The 16,674-nt window shown below is 27.8% G+C and overlaps 2 protein-coding genes across 4 annotated transcripts in view; one reads left to right on the top strand and one right to left on the bottom strand.

Annotated features, from left to right (window-relative positions):
* Window positions 1-4,868, top strand: part of LOC100872130 (beta-1,4-glucuronyltransferase 1) — a 52,276-nt gene extending 47,408 nt beyond the window's left edge. The window contains exons 5-6 of the mRNA XM_012487210.3: window positions 1,022-1,264; window positions 1,750-4,868. Of these exons, the coding sequence (XP_012342664.2) occupies window positions 1,022-1,264; window positions 1,750-1,947 (441 nt within the window). The 3' untranslated portion in view covers window positions 1,948-4,868. The remainder of the gene's footprint in view (window positions 1-1,021; window positions 1,265-1,749) is intronic.
* Pp2C1 (protein phosphatase 2C) lies at window positions 936-14,307 on the bottom strand. 3 transcript variants are annotated; one of them, XM_086906195.1, is made up of 7 exons: window positions 13,573-14,307; window positions 12,856-13,206; window positions 12,542-12,762; window positions 12,313-12,459; window positions 10,801-12,170; window positions 10,304-10,682; window positions 936-2,007 (listed from the first exon to the last, which is right to left on the bottom strand). In XM_086906195.1, the coding sequence occupies exons 1-6, from the start codon at window positions 13,874-13,876 to the stop codon at window positions 10,310-10,312; spliced, it is 2,766 nt and encodes a 921-aa protein (XP_086762321.1). In that variant the 5' UTR covers window positions 13,877-14,307; the 3' UTR covers window positions 936-2,007; window positions 10,304-10,309. The 3 variants fall into 3 exon arrangements, with proteins under 3 accessions (XP_086762321.1, XP_086762322.1, XP_012342663.1); XM_086906196.1 differs by lacking the exon at window positions 936-2,007 and adding an exon at window positions 5,977-7,028; XM_012487209.3 differs by lacking the exon at window positions 936-2,007 and having other exon boundaries at window positions 7,209-10,682.
* Window positions 14,308-16,674: the final 2,367 nt, after the last annotated feature.

Raw genomic sequence — 16,674 nt, 5'->3', positions numbered from 1 at the left:
TTTACTATTTCGTGAAATAAAAACAATTTTCAATAATCAAATGATAATCGAAAACAGAATTATTAGTTAATATTAATAATATGATTTGAAGAAAATATTAGAAAGAAAATTAATAGATATTCATTGTTTAATCTTTATATGGAGTGTTGTTTTTATTTTTTCTGCGATTTTGTGTTAACCTTTATGCCGTGACATTCGAACATAGTTGAACACCGCTGCATTCAATAAGGAATTCGATTTCAATTCATGTACTGTGATACTCGACAATGAGTAAAGAAAAGTTAAATAAAGAAAAATATCGATTAAAGATTTTTTTCTTTTGAAACAGGCAGTTAAAGAAATTTATATATAACGAAACATTTTTTAATTGTTCAATTAAACAATCTTCGTATTATTTAGATTAGAAATCACAAGTAGCAGTTCATTTCCATTTGACATTCAAGTTGAAAACTGAACTTGAAGGCAATTAAACGCATACGAAAGAGCGCAATGACGGCTGCATAATATCCGACAATGCGTTAAATGGTATGAATGCGAGGGTCGTTTAATCAGTGGCGCTTCCTTTGACCGTGGACCTTGATACGTATAATTAGTGGCATCACTGTGAAATGCAGCTGGCCGCTGGCCGCACTTCTATGAAATATTCAATTCAGTTCCGCCATTTCTATTTCCACTATTCAATTTCATTTCATTTTTTTAAAAACTAACCTTATTTCATTATCATGACATGTTCATATACATATGCTCTTGCTTCTTTTTTCATATCACACACATAATACCGTGTTTTTCAATTCCAACGGTAGACTGTTTGAATCGATAAATTTCTTTTCAATCAATTATGCGATAAGATCACTTTCCAAATTCTTGAAATCGTTTATACATTTTTATTGGATTATTATTATAGTTGTTGACTCGTGGAAAAAATAAGACTTCGAAAAAAAAAAACAATTCGTTTATACGCTGATTTTTGTACAGATATTTCATACATTTTATCAAAATTAATAATTGATAATTTTTGCAGGTTCAAATGTTGAAGGCTGGTACGGCTATCCCCTTTCATAAAAAATTGTGTTCTGGCTGTCACAACGTTCCTCGAAGCAAAGAGTGGCAAGAAGCGCCGGAAACCGAGGATCTTCACGTGTTTCATGTCGGCAAAAGGACAGGCAGTTTCGTTCACTGGGAGCCGATTTTCATCGGGACCAATAATGATCCTCTGTACGATGAGAGGCTTAGCTGGGAGGGGAAAAGCGACAAAATGACACAGGTGCAGATGATTTCCGGTTTTGAGATAATCGCAGCCTAGTTTCATTTTGTCACAAAATTTCCAATGAAATTGTTCGATCAAAAATTGTTTTCAAAATCGATAATGTGATGCAAAAAATAATATAAAATGTTTAAATCCAACATATATGGATTAATCTTGAAAATTATAAAAATTAATAGCAAAAAAAAAAAATATATATATAATAGTCATTATTATCCATAATTTTTAAATAATTATTAATAATAATAATAATAATTAATGAGAGTAAAAATTAATGTGAAAATTCGTAATTTAAAAAATGAAAAATAAAAAAAAAATAAAAGTATAATCTTTTTAAACAAGTTCCGACTTGTTTTATATAAAATGAAAAAAAAAAGAAAAAGAAAAAAAATCAAAAAAGTGTTCATGCAATATTCATGAAGCATTCTCTCTAATACGATTTCTCTGAAGAAAGTATCATTAACCCGGTTTAACTTTCGTTTCAGGGTTACGCGTTGTGCGTTCTCGATTATGATTTTCTCATCTTGGACAATGCATTCCTGGTCCATCGGCCGGGCATTAAAATCTTCAAGAAGGACCCTCACCGTGAAATGTTGACAGTTAAGACGAACGCATTGATAAGAAAGATCATCGTTCCAGAATTGAAGATCCTTTATGGGGTACGAAAAGGTTGTGCCGTGTAGCCCGTAGTGAAACGAGCACAACGTGTGCTCCACAGGTGTGTTCCGATCAAGTGGCAGCACCTGAAATCATTTTTGACACCTGAAATATCTGAAGCTCAGCGTAAGATCAATGGCGCTCGCAGTGCCCAAAAATTTGGTCTAATCACGCATGGAGATCATGTTCATCCGCCATTTCTGAGCATTTTCGGTGTCGAGACTAACTTAAAGAACGTTCATTGCGATTAAGAAAATATCGACGGTTAAAAATGATGCCAATTGAATGGTGCCGAAAATAATAGTTTGTTGGTTAGGTTCTGAAGGATAACCTTGCAAAAGTTTCAGCAAACTTCTCCTATGATCGTTAGTTCCTGTAATTCCTCTTCATTTCTCATCAAGCTGACTTCTTCATCTTCTTTGCAGTACAAAAGTGTGATGGCAGCATAGAAAGAAAAGAAAGGGAATACTGACATAAAATGGGAATCAATTTATCGAGAGATTCAGAATCGGTAGTATATAGAAAATGCTTTTCGTGATAATGATCATACGTAGTTGTTTTCATTCTAAAAGAATCATGTTGCGTATATTTTTCACCTGAGAATGTTAGGACGAACAATTGTACATATTAGCGTTTTAAAACGGTGCCTCGTATATACTTGTACATTTACAAGAATGCTGAATGATTTGTCGGTGAACATGTGCATTTTTGTCTCATTCTACGATTTCCCCGAAGAGGAAACAATAATGTATCTAACGCGAACGACTGTGGTCATAGAAATATGCCAAAAAGGTACACTGCTCAAGTTGATTAAGGGAATATAATGTTTGGAAAATGAAAAAAAAAAACCTTTCATTTTTTTTTATTATTATTATTTCAAGCAATGCACGTATATATTAATAAATCAAAACTCTAACTCACAAAATTGAATTAAAACTAGTCTCGAACATTTATTGGTTCCTAACTTTCCAAAAAATTTATAGTAAAAAAAAAAAAAATGTATTTATGAAAATTATTTATTGCCACAACGTGCAGAGAATTTCGTAGAATTTATTGCAAACCAAACGACTGAAGTCGACGTTTTTCGACGTTTTAAGTTTTAATCTAATGCATTTATGTGCATATACATGAGCATAATTAAAGCATAATTTCATGCTTTAAGGTTAAATGTCTTATTAAAAGAAAAAAAGATACTAAACTAAATTTGGAAAAGAAAAAGAATGATGAATTATATACTTGAGCAACATATAAAATGCCCGAGTAATAAATAAATTTAACAATTTAATTTCGTTCTCGAACGAATGCCGTGGTAAAAGAATCAAACACGACTATTCGCGAATCAAGGAACATTTTACTCTCCCAAGACTGAAAAACATTTGATAACAGTTTACTAGGCAATTTTTGTCATAAAGATCTTCGAACGTCAAGTCATTAGTTATTTAATGATTCTTTTATTATAGTGTAACCAATTAAAGTAAATATATTAATCTTTCTTTGTATATCTTTCTTCTATGTCTATTAAAAATGAATTGGTGCTTCCAATATCAGATATTAATTACAGCAATCACAATGAAACATTACATTCTTGTTTGTCACTAAAATAAAAACACAATGTATTATGTACCATATAGATAGGGTATTCTACAATAAACATTAAAAAAAAATCATATAATTATACATGTAAAAAATCGAATCGAAAATATAGAATACAATTTTTTTTATATCAATTTCTATTTTTCTTAAAAAAAATTAAACTTATACATATACCATAAAATATTATGGTGCAAATTTTCATTTTACCTTTAACATATTCTTTCATTATACTTTTAATTGCAGAAAATAATAAACATACAAATGTACAGATAATAGTAATTAATAATAATTAATCATTTTTAGTATTAATAAAAAAATATAAATACTAACAAAAGGTTGCTCAATTCAAGAATTTTTAATTTCATTTAAATGAGCATTGTTATTCTTTATTTTTTATTCGATTTCGCATGTAAAATCAGCTTATCTAGGATTTATTATTAAACATTCTTTGTATCATGGCTAAAAATGAAAAAGATAAAAAATAAGTTCCGTATAATAGATTTCATTTATACAGGTAATAATTTGATGTATTTTATTTTCCATGAAATCTATTTAATAATTATACATTATATGCTAATACTTTTACTTGATAATTACTGGAGAGAATTATGCATGTGGAATATGTTAAAAAAGAAAGGCAAAGTATGCGAGAATTCTTATGCAATTGCTATTTCATGTGTCATTATTCGAGATTTAAAACTTCATCTTTATAAATGTCTTAAATTATGTATAAAAGGAAAATGTAAATATCTATATATGTTTAAGTGTAAGTACATAAGTATAATGTAACTCATACTACTTTTACACGATTAGTCATTAAATGGGAATTCGAAATTCTAAAATAAGAGGCGTATGAGATGTTTGACGCGTCCAAATTTATGTATATTTTTAATATTTTATTTTTCAAACTCTATAGATGATAATAAATGATAATAAATTATAATATTTTATGAATTAGATAAAAATATATCTATATTTAATTCTGCTATTTTCGATAATCAAAAAATTTGAGAAAATACTTTAATTACTTATTTATATTAAACAAAGTAGTATTTCAATTTTTTATTTTATTTAAGCATCATGCAAAGCCAGCAAAGAAAAATGCCATTGCTTAATGTAATATTTCTATTTAACCATCTAAATGTCATGTATAACATAAAAAAAGGATATTTTCTTTAAATAAATAATAAAAAATAATTAGGAATAAAAATTTTAATCAGATTGTGCAATTATGTATGAATTTTTGTTATAATGATATCAAAAACAATTGACTATGACAGTGAATGAGTGAGAGATGCTAATATTCGACGTTGTTAAGAGTATTTTCATTAATTAATAAATTAAGTCTTTTTAAGTAAGTGTAAATAAAATTTACAGATTTTCCATCATAATAATAACTTGTTCTTTAAAAAAATAAATAATTTTTTAATGTGAATACGCTTAATGGCGTGTGACACATACACAATGCACACACATATTACACTGTTACCAAGTATATATATTTACTTTTTTTATTATCGCCCCGAATAATCTAAAAAAGGCTAAATGTGTATATATATGATTTTTCATATGATAATAAAATTCCAGAAATAAATGAATGTAATGAAAAATATTTCAAATAGATTTGAGATGAATCATTAGGGAAAATGAGAGACTGGTATCTTTTTATGATTAATCTTAGAATACAAATTAAATTACTATTTTAATAATTATGTTTCAATAATTAAAATATACAAATATTTAAATCTTTCACGCTAGAAAATTAATCAATTTTATTTATTAATTTAATTTTTATGCCTTTTTTTTATTTATCGGGGCTGTACAATCACATATAATGATTGTTCGTAAATAATAATATGTATTCTGTGCCTTATCGTATTTGTCTTTTAATACGTATGCGTGTGCGTGTGTTTGAACTGAAGCACGCTAAAATACCGATTCAATTATTGTAAATAATCGTAATATACACGAATTTCACAGTATAAAAAAATCTTTAAAAAATTTATTGCTATAAAAAAGAAAGAAATGAATTACACTTTCCATAAATATTTTCTCTAGATATTACGAATATTAAAATAATGTATTAAACATATTTATAATTATATCTTGCGATAATTAGTATTTTAATATTTTTTTAATTGTTAATTTGTAAAGAATCGAAAGACAGAGGTTAAAATACAATTTTATATTTTTTAAAATTCTCTAAAGTGTAATTCATTTCCTTTTTTTCTTTAGTAAGATATTTTTAAATGATTTGTAATGCTTTGAAATTTATTTTATTATTATGAGCATACAGGATAATGAATTCATTAAATAAATAAAATTTATAATATGCTTTCTAAAAAAGAATTTTTTTTAAAAAAAAATATTAAAAGGTAAATATTTTTTCTTTTTTTGAATGTTTTGCTTGTTATTTCGATTTTTAAAAAGTTGATTATTATTATTAAATTGATATTTTTCAAATAAATACTTTAATATGAAAGAGTGACTGGCTGCAAAAATATTATATAATGATAAAAAAATAAAATTGCACATATTACAAATATTAAGAGCAAATGATAAAAATTTCTTGTGTTATTACGGTGTTATACATACATAAAACAATGTATTATATCTGAATTAAAATTTCATTTAATTTGATAAAAAATTTCATTAATCATTTATCAAGTATTTAAAAAATTTAAAATTTAAATAACTATTAAATAATAAAATAAATAATGTTTTTTTATTATTATTAAAAATTTGTTTTCACATTTTAACATAAATACAATTCGAAATTATTATGTAATTAAATAATTACTATTATAAAAAAAATTAAAATAATCGAAATTTGATATTAAAAAAAAAAAAAAAATAATGTGTAATAATATAAATTTTAGATTTATAGTATTTTCAGTATTATATCACACGTATAATTACAGATAACTTTTATAAATTTTGGATATTTTATTCTATCTATGAGTTTAATAAAAAAAAAAAAAAAAGAATAAGATAAAAATGCGTAACTTAATAAAACATTTTGTGTTAAAAATTAAACTATACAAGCATGTATGACAATTCTTCTAACGAATTATATTCTGTCAGTTATCGTAATTCTATTTACATTGTAATCCATCACTAATACTTTATTCAAAATTTATCTAATATTTGTAAAAGTGATGGTTTAAAAGAAAAAGAAAGTATTTATTATTGGTATATAAGTTAAATTAATATTTAGCATGTACATTATTATGTATGATATATATATTAGTATTATATCTTTAAAAATACGTGTATGTGAGCTAATTATATTTGTGCAAATGCCTATAAATTATACATATGAAATGAGATAAAAAAGAAAAATTCAACTTAACTGTCGCTGTATATATGTAAAATTGTATTTTTTCAAATAACAGCATAGAAATATAACAACCGTTTAAGTGATTTTTGTAATATCCCATTTTGCATTTCAGTTCCACAGTTTTTTAAATTTTATTTTAATCAATAATTCTGCATTATTTCAAAGTCAAAATATCTATAACAAAATAAAAATAATGAATTAATTTAATTTTTAATATGATAGAATTGCTATTTTTAAAATATTTTCTTAGATAATATATTTTTTTCATACAATTTGATAATTATTGCGATTAAGTTTTTAGGCACTGCACAATGAGAGCTTATGCTGGTATTCGTAAAGAAAACATTTGCTAAAAACATTTGTATATTTCAGTTTATTTAATTAAAATATACAGATTTGAAACGTGATCACACATTTGTTCGAGTTCGCCTCCTTCAACCTATACTTAACCTGAGATAAACCAGCTATAAATTTTCGTTCACTATACATTTCCATTATCCTATTAAATCTTATTTCTGTTTCCATTTATTTGAACTCTCAGAAAATACTTAGATTTTTTTTTTTTTTTAATTTATCATCTATGTAACGAATGTTAAATCTACAAGCGCAACCAGACGGACTTCTTTTCCACGTCCATTTCTTTATTTCGTATTTTTTATTTTTATGTATATTATAATTCTTCATGTATATAAATAAACACTAGCAAAAATGTTTTTTTATTTTCTATGAGCACAATCATCTATATCTTATTTGTTTTTAATTATATCTACACGTATGTAGATGACTTTCAAATATACGTGTTTTTATTTTACATATGTATGTATATATATGCGTCTTTATATATATTTACATACATAGTTATATATATTTATATGTATACACAGTGCTACTTGTATTGCATGCACCAAGAAGAAATAGTTTAAGGTCCATTCATATTTATATATTTGACCCTTTTCCTACTTCATGTATATATATACATACATACATACATATATATATACATATATATATACATATATATATATATATATATATCTTATTTGGTACTCGTATCTCCAGTAAATCAATGAAAAATTATTTTCTTCTTGGTCCATGATATATATGAATACACTTTATACATATATATATACACATTTAAATGGTAACTATTGTAGGCACGTGTCATTATTTTCTTTTCTTTATCATATCCTTCTCAGCTCTTTGATATAATTATGTTTCTCTGCACTGTCTATAATGAAACATAAAAATATAAAAATATTGATAAATTTATATAAACATAAACTTTTTCAACATATAATCAGGCTTTTCTTTTTCCTCTATTTTTATCTGGCTAAATAATTTTTACATAGATAATTCAGATAATTTGGACACAGTAAATTCTCTTATTACAATATTATTTATATATAGAGAAAAAAATCCAACTATAAAAGTTGATTAAAAATTACCCTAAAAATAACTTGATTATATTTTTAAATATTTCTTAACAAAAATCGTCAACAATCATCGTATCATTTAAATAAGATTGTAACACATAGACGAGAATTTACTTGTCTCGTTCTAATCAATTTATAATTTATTTTTTCATATTCACATACTCAACTAAACTTTCAAACTAAATTTCTAAAGTACGCTTCGTTGACTATCCACAAATTTCAAATTATCTTAAAATAGTACCACAAAATTCAAAATTACATTCTCAACAAATACACAAAAACAAAACTTTTAATAGAATATGTTCCTATTTAAGAATTTATGCACAAAATTATATGGAACATTTGTATTAAGTTTACTGCTTCAATGATTTACATTATTGAACATCTATAAACAAATGAAATTTACTTCATTCGCTCATTAAATCACTTCTTTTCTTAAATTACTCTAAATATAATCTAAATTTTGTATCGCATAATAGACAGTCATTTTCTGTATCACTTCGTGCCAAAGTGGTTGCTATTCAAAATTCTATCGTGTTTGAACGCTTACAATAGTGAATAAAATTGCATTGAAATATTTGTGAATCTTTTATGTATCAAAAGACTTTCTTACGACTTTGTGCTATCATTGTATAAAGTTAAATATCAAAATTTAACGACTATATTCATTTTTTTTTTTTTTTATGTCGAATGAATTTTGAACAGCTACTCACTCGGCCAAAGCAGATGATTACGTACCTACGTACTAGATATTTTAATTTTTAATTCTAACAAGTCATATTTTCTCTTTAACGACTTGTTAATCCGTTTAAAAATCATTCCTTCTTAGAAGACTGTAACTTTTACAACTCATTCAGACGATGTAGTTTTTTTAACCGATTTAATAATACTATTAAATCGATTAAAAAATCGCATCGTCCGAACAAGTTGAGGAATTGTTCGAAATAATTTCTACAAATCACATACACACTCTGTCGGTACAGTCATTCTCTGTTTTTTTTTTTTTTTTTTTTTTTTACGCTTTTCATGCTCACATATTTTATACATATGTTCATGTACTTCTTTTTTTTTTAATTTTAAACTTCTTCTCTTATAATTAACGCTTCATAAGCTAGTCAGATATTAGAAAGCATAAAAAATAAAAGAAGTCTTTCAATATTACTTATACATATAGTCAAACTGACTTTTAAGAAAGTGAAAAGTGATAAAAATGTATTTAGTTTTCTGATGACAAAATCAGATTCAAATGAAACAATTGATAAAATTAATATCGTGATTTGTTATTTGAGAAAGAGAAATATTTTAATCATACTTGAAAAACGAAATAAATAATATTAACTTTTCAATCAAAAAATATGCGTTGTACGGTGATAAAAGGATACTGTTACATTTGGGAAATTATACATGAATAACAATAAGATCATCACGATTTTCAATTATCTACAATCGGAAAATAAGCATGCAATTTTATTTCTGTTATATTCCTTTCTCGAGAATGAAACACGAAAAAACACGTTATTACATTATTCAATGAATATCTACATTATTGATATTCTTCAATGCGTGAAAATATGCAAATATGAAAAATATGATCGACTTTTCACCCGTAGTGTGCCGTGGAAGTTTAAGATACTACTTTATTGATAACAAACTATTGCTTTATTTACAATAGTATCTTCGTGTAATACGTGTGATTATTTATTACTTACTAGTAAGAAAATTGTAAGAAGAAGTTAGAACTAAAATAGGAAACAACGGAAATTGATAATTTTTTGTTACGTAAATTGATTGGTCCATAAAATGCAAATCTAATCCCGACAAGATGTTTGGAAAATTGAGTCAATTGAGCTTATCTACATTATCTTTAAGCTTCAAGATAAAATGCAATAATACGAGAATAGCTTTTCTTTCAACTAGTATCTTTTCATGAATATGAAAAGCGAAGTAAATAAAAATTTGATCAGGGTAAAAAATACCCTGTTTAATGTAACAAGTAATATAATTAATATACATTACCCTATCTCATTTTCCAAGGCGTTTAATGCGAGATCGCGTGCTTAATGATCTAGCACTCGGGTTATATGGTGATTTAACTCTTTTAGCCATTCCGGAACTAGAGTTACATCCCGTGTTGGTAGGATTAATCGTAGAACAAGCTCCATTTCCATTATTACTGCTAGCTTGTTTTATACTAGATGTTAAAGACGAAGACCTTACTCTACTCGATTGTAGAAATCCATTATTATTGGACTGTTTCAATTTACTTGGCAAAGAAAGTCGACTTTGCTTTACTATGCCATACTGATGTACTAATTGTGCAGATATCGTGTGACCAGTTATATCTACATTACGTGAGCGTAGTGTTTTTACAGGTGTCGCCGCAATAGTATCCGACCTGAAAATAAAAAAGAAGAAAACATAATCAATTAATCAAGTAAGAAGTTGCAAAAATATCACGTGTAAATATGAACTTGTTACATGTGATAAAAAAATTAAGCAATAAGAAAACCAACCTGAGCCAACGTTGCGGTACGGTGGTATTATCCGAAGAACCTATAATAGACATAGTTCGATTTATCCTCCGCTCGTTACAATTATTTGATCGATTACTTCTCCCCTGATCCCACTCTCTTGCACTGAGACTAGCAGCCCACAACTGTTTTAACAGACCTTTAATAGATGGTCTTCTAATAGTCTTCACCGGTGTAGCTTTCTTTCCCAAATTTCTTTGGAAGTTATTTAGCGAAGACAGTCTTTCCTGTACAGGTACAGTGGTAGCACCAGCTGTAGAACGAGTAATATTGGATTCTGTGGTAGTCCAACTTAAATTACCACTCGCATCTTTCGTGGCTTGATTTGCTGGATCATTCTCATCGACCGGATTTGGACGATCCTCTGAGCGCGTTCTCCTTTTAACGCATGGTTCTTGTAATATACATGATTCTTCGACCGTGTTAATTACACTCTGAGATATTGCACTATGTCTTCGTTTACCAATAGCACTACTGCTCGTTTTATTTGCCGAGTTTTTCACACCTTCCTCTACCATGTTATTTGTCACAGACACTTTTGTACTACGCGATTTAAGTCTAGAATTTACATATGTTTTTGTTTCTAGAGAACCCGTATCCATGAGAGTGTTACGCGAATGTGTATTTAAACTGTGTCTTCTTCTTCTGCTTCGGACTTCTTTTCTTGATGTAGAAAACACTGTTGATTGTTTATGACGTGATCCATTCAATATGTTAGTTTTTATTTCATTTTCTCTACAAGCAGTATTTTCCGAAATAGTTTCATTATTTTCTATGTTGTTAACAACTGCAGAAGAATGTGTACCATTACAATCATTAGAAAATGCACTTTGGTGAATCACATTTGAAACGTTAGGATCGTTTTTATTTTCTATTTCAGATGAATTTTGTGAAATTAATAGATCATGAATCAGCACATCATGTTCCTGTTTTGTTGTTTTTGTTTGTTCTTCGATATTTTCGATTTTTTCTACTGGAATTGTTTCAGATTCAAGATTATTTACTTCTATACTTCTTTCTAATACTTTATTGGATGATGTTTCTATAGCTTGAATATTTTCATCTACAAAAGTTTTCTGAATAGACATGTGCTTTTCATCTACTTGATTTTGATTTTCTTCTACTTTTTCTACAAGTAAAATATTTTCTACATTCGATTCCTTTTTATTTTCTTGAATTTGATCTGAGAAATCTGATCCTTTAAGATCATTATGATTTATCATGGGAGAAGGTCTTGGTATACTCAAAAAGACTGGATTATAATTCAATCTCTCTGGAGTTTCAACAGGTACAGGTGTAGGTGTATGGATCGTATGATGCATCACAAGACATTCTTTCTGACTCAATAGAACCTTTAAAAAAAAACCAGAAAGCTTTAAATTTCTTTGATTAATATTATGACAAAAATGAGCAATATTTTCTTGCAATTTTTATTTTTTATAACGATTTATATGAAAAATGGAAATACTTTTAATTATTAACAACAATACATACCTCACTACGAGATGGACCTGGTGGATCTAACATCAATGTAACTACACTTGTATTATCTGCACGTAATCTTTTTGATGACCATTTTTCTAATGCTCTATCTACTAAACTTTTTGAAGGATTTATCCATAGTTGAACATTATCAGTTTGCTGTTATATATAAAATAGCAATTAGGAATATATATTTTTTGCATTTATTTGCAATATTTTATATAAATTAATTTAAACATACCCCATTACATGTTTGTTGAGAAGCAATTAGATGTTTTTCGTTATGTCTATCTGCGGCTTGAACTATAGCTACTGCAGTTTGAGGTGTTAACATATTCCATAAACCATCTGTTCCAAAAATAAGACAACGATGTGATTCAACATCAATTGCAACTACTTTAACATCTGGTTCTGGAGATACAACAAATGTGTTTAATTCAGAATTATAACTCCAAAGATCACCTAAAAAATATAAGATCGATAATTATATATTTTGCATATTAATATGAATTTTTTCTTAATATTTCAATACAATATACAATTTCAACAATATACCTAATGATCTAGCAACAGCAAGAAAAGGAATTTCATCTATATGAGTTGATCTTCGAACTGGTCCTTTATGTCCTATACGAGGTCTGTTCCATACAACTCTTGGAACTCCAGATTTACTAACAACTTTACCACCAGATTCACGTATTCTCATCATTTCTGGTCCACTTTCTGGCTTATGATCCTTGGTTAAAGCTTCGGCTCGCCATTGAGGATCACCATCTACTTGGTATCCCAATATTATGGCAGAATCTCCTACATGGCCTAAATAAATCTTTCCTTTACGAATGAAGGCTATGCTAGCCGTAGTCCCAGCCGTAGATGGTAATCCGGATGCGGTTCTTGGCCATTTATCTGTCATAAAAATATAAATTAACATTAACATATATGTTCGAGAATTTTACAATAAATCACATTTTACAATTCTTTGTTTCATAATAGACAAATTGATAATAGAAATATCAAACAAATTGAATATTTTCTTTCAACTACTTTTTCTTCGAATTCAAATTTTCAGGTTAGCTCAGATTACATAACCTAAATTCTAACCTAATCAGGCACAGGTGGTGGGGGAAATACGCGGGACAATGAGAGAAGTTATTAAAAAAATACTAAATATACTGAGTTTTTGGATGAATACATTCAGAATGTATTTAAATTTTACTAGAAACAAATAAAATAGTAAAAATAACGAAATAAACAGGAAAATAAGATTTTTACCAAGCTCCCGCCACATCGCATAGTGCGTGTTCACATATCCGTCTTTGATGGCTCGAAGTACATCCTCGTCACGATCACTCCAAAAATTCTTCTGTTTTACAATAACATTCATTAGATGTTCTTTGGCAAAAGTAGCTGCTTCGCCGCCACCATGGCCATCGAATATTCCGAAGAAGGCATATTCCAAATCTTTGTCATCCGGTGTCGATTGAAAAGCCACGCTGAACATGTCCTCCATGTACTTACGACCGCCCTGATTACAGTGTCCGGTCACTCTTAAGTTAACCCCAATACTCAACGGCATGATGGACACGCCGGTGATCCAGGATGCCGATGAGACAAGACTTTTCTTCCTTTACTACGCACTCTTTCAACACGCACAGAGAACGGAAACCTCGTATTTACTGGGCAGGTCTGCGCGTAGCTCGAGGGACGCACACACACTCCAACAATCATGGCCCCACACAGCACAATGACGTTGCGCACAGCGGAGTAGGGCAAGAGGGGTCGTCCCCTCTACGATTTCACCGTCACCAATACGCCGCACTATGTCCGACGTTTCTCAAGAATCTTTAAACTAAAAATTTTCAAACAATACAATTCATGTATATGTATATCTTTTTTTAACCGTTAAAGATATTTTTTTAACCTCTAGTCAGATTATGTAAGAATTAACTATTCGTTCAAATTATTGTTATATTATATAATAATTACATTGTATAATAAATATTATCAACATTTTATATTGTGAAATTCAAAATGGAATTTAAATTGATTCGCGCGCAGAATGTCTACGTGAAAGCATTAACGATATTATTATCTACAAGTTCGATAATTTACAAAATATTTCATATGTGTATATGTATTTCCATCATAGTTGTTCTCATTAGTTTGATTTTCATGAAGCATATGTTAGTCGATGTATAGCTAACGTGTAATAGTTCGATTATTATGATTGGACAATTTGATTTGCCGCGCTTCAAATTTAACCGGGAAACTAGATGTGCTTATGAAATTTCCAAAAACTCTCCGTAAACAGCAACTGGGTAACATTACCTCGGTTATATTACTCTCACCGACGACCACCACATGCAGAATGTATCGCATCCCCCTTCCGTTTCATCGTTTCCTGTCCATCCCTACCATCGTGGAAACTTTTACCCTATTCCTTTCCCCTCCAGCCGTCGACAACGGGTCGGCCCATCAACGTCGGTGCTATTCATGCCGCGCATCTCGGCTCACGCAGTTGCTACGTTGCCACATTTTCTCCATCGAACCTGAACTTTCTTGTCCAGCTGGAGACTCTTGGGCATGGCTTTGAAAAATTCTTTTGAAAATAAGAAATTATAATTTTATATAAATTATATTTGTAACATAAATGTTTTTTAAATCATCTTATTATTAGAATTTTTATATAAATAAATTAAATTGGAGTGAAATTAAGTAGTATATAAGAAACTTATTGGAGCATGCAATATTTTATTCTCAGATTTAAGTTTCCCTCTTCGTTTGAATATTCGCATGTTTTAATGTTCGAATAGTGTGACACGTGTTTCTAAAATATAATCAAAGCTATATGAAGTTGATTGTTAAATAGTGACAAATTTCCATTTCAAATTTGTATTTTTTATTAAGATAAGCGAAAAATTTTACATTGAATGAAGTGAAAAGCAAACATTCTGTTTTGTCAGGTAACGCAGTTATCTCTTTCCAAGAGCAAAACACAGGGCACGTGTTTGAACTTACTTGCCTCGCGATTTGGCAACACTGTATTTCGTTCAAAATAGCACTCCCAGCTGGCGGCTTTCGCTTAACATCCGATAGGCTATAGTCCGATGGGAACTGTTTCGACAGTTTTGACTTATTGTAAAAGTAGAACTGATTTCGATGACATTTCATCTTACAATTTGATTTTTTTCTAAAAATAGCGGTAAATAATTTTATGATTTAAAAAATGATTAGCAATATGGTCGATGTGTCATTGATTGCATCATCTTTTGAAAAAAATGGCTGTTCTTAGAAACAGTTATATGGAAATACATCAATTAGCAATTGAACTATTTCATTCTAATATATTAATATTGAAAATTTATTTAATTGTAAAAGTTTTAAAGAAAAATTATTGAATTAGCTTCATTTTTAAATCTTAATTACTCATTGGACAATAAAATTAATAAAAATAAGATTTTTAAAAGTAAATATTGTTTGGAACTGTCAAATGCAATTGTGCTACCATCTATTGACGATTAGTAGAATTACTAAAAGATACGAATAATAAAAAAAATATAAAAATAAATCTATAATAAAATAATTAAATTTTATACTTTTCGCAACTTATAATTGAAATATTATTAATTTAAATTTTTAAACATAATATATATTATAATTCTAAAAAAAATTTTATAAATATCTAATTATTATATAAAAATATTATAGAATTCTACAATGCAATTATAAATATATATTATAAATAATAATAATACATATAATTATAATAATAATTATAACTATAGATATTTGTATAAAAATAATTTAATATAATTTAATTTTATTTTATTTTGTATTATATTTATACATTATAATTTATTTATATTTGTTATTTATTTAATTTTATTTACATTATTTACAAAGATAATATTATTTATTATAATATCATAGTTTAAATATATGAGAATTCTATTGAAAAGTATTTATAAAATTCATATTTTAAAAATTGGAAATTATTAATATTCTGTTTTTATGATAAATTAAATAATGATAAATTAATAAATAATATTGTTTATTGGCATTTTGAAATTTCGCAGTTTGTTTTTCGCGGAAAAAATATAAGAGTATTAAATCTGTTTCCAATGCGTCTGGTCAAATGATTCAGAATTCTGCTCCGAAACAAGTCGGTGCAGGTTCAGTCTTGTCGAACCGGACATACCTGGCGCATCTTCAAAGTATCTACTGACGTGTTGCTAAGTCGAATGTATCGTTTGTGTTACAGAAGATTGCCTGATGACGTTAGTTTCGTGATATACATATAGCAGTCTTTAATTTCAAATGTATCATTCAATTTGCTGCTGTGCCTTGATGTATGTATTGTATGTATATATGTAT

This window comes from Apis florea, unplaced genomic scaffold (assembly GCF_048593485.1).
Source record: "Apis florea isolate Af1SG1 unplaced genomic scaffold, ASM4859348v1 contig_2492_pilon, whole genome shotgun sequence".
NCBI lineage: Eukaryota > Metazoa > Arthropoda > Insecta > Hymenoptera > Apidae > Apis > Apis florea.
Note: the sequence above shows the minus strand (reverse complement) of the source record. Positions and strands in the feature narration are given on the sequence as shown.

Bases quoted from the DNA above. Each gene is read 5' to 3' on its own strand.
- Pp2C1 (XM_086906195.1), bottom strand. From the start codon at position 13,876: ATGCCGTTGAGTATTGGGGTTAACTTAAGAGTGACCGGACACTGTAAT. The intron at 12,763-12,855 runs GTATATTGTTGA...TATATTTTTTAG, and splicing joins TGCTGTTGCTAGATCATTAG to GTGATCTTTGGAGTTATAAT. The intron at 12,171-12,312 runs GTATGTATTGTT...TTTTTTTTAAAG, and splicing joins CAGGTCCATCTCGTAGTGAG to GTTCTATTGAGTCAGAAAGA.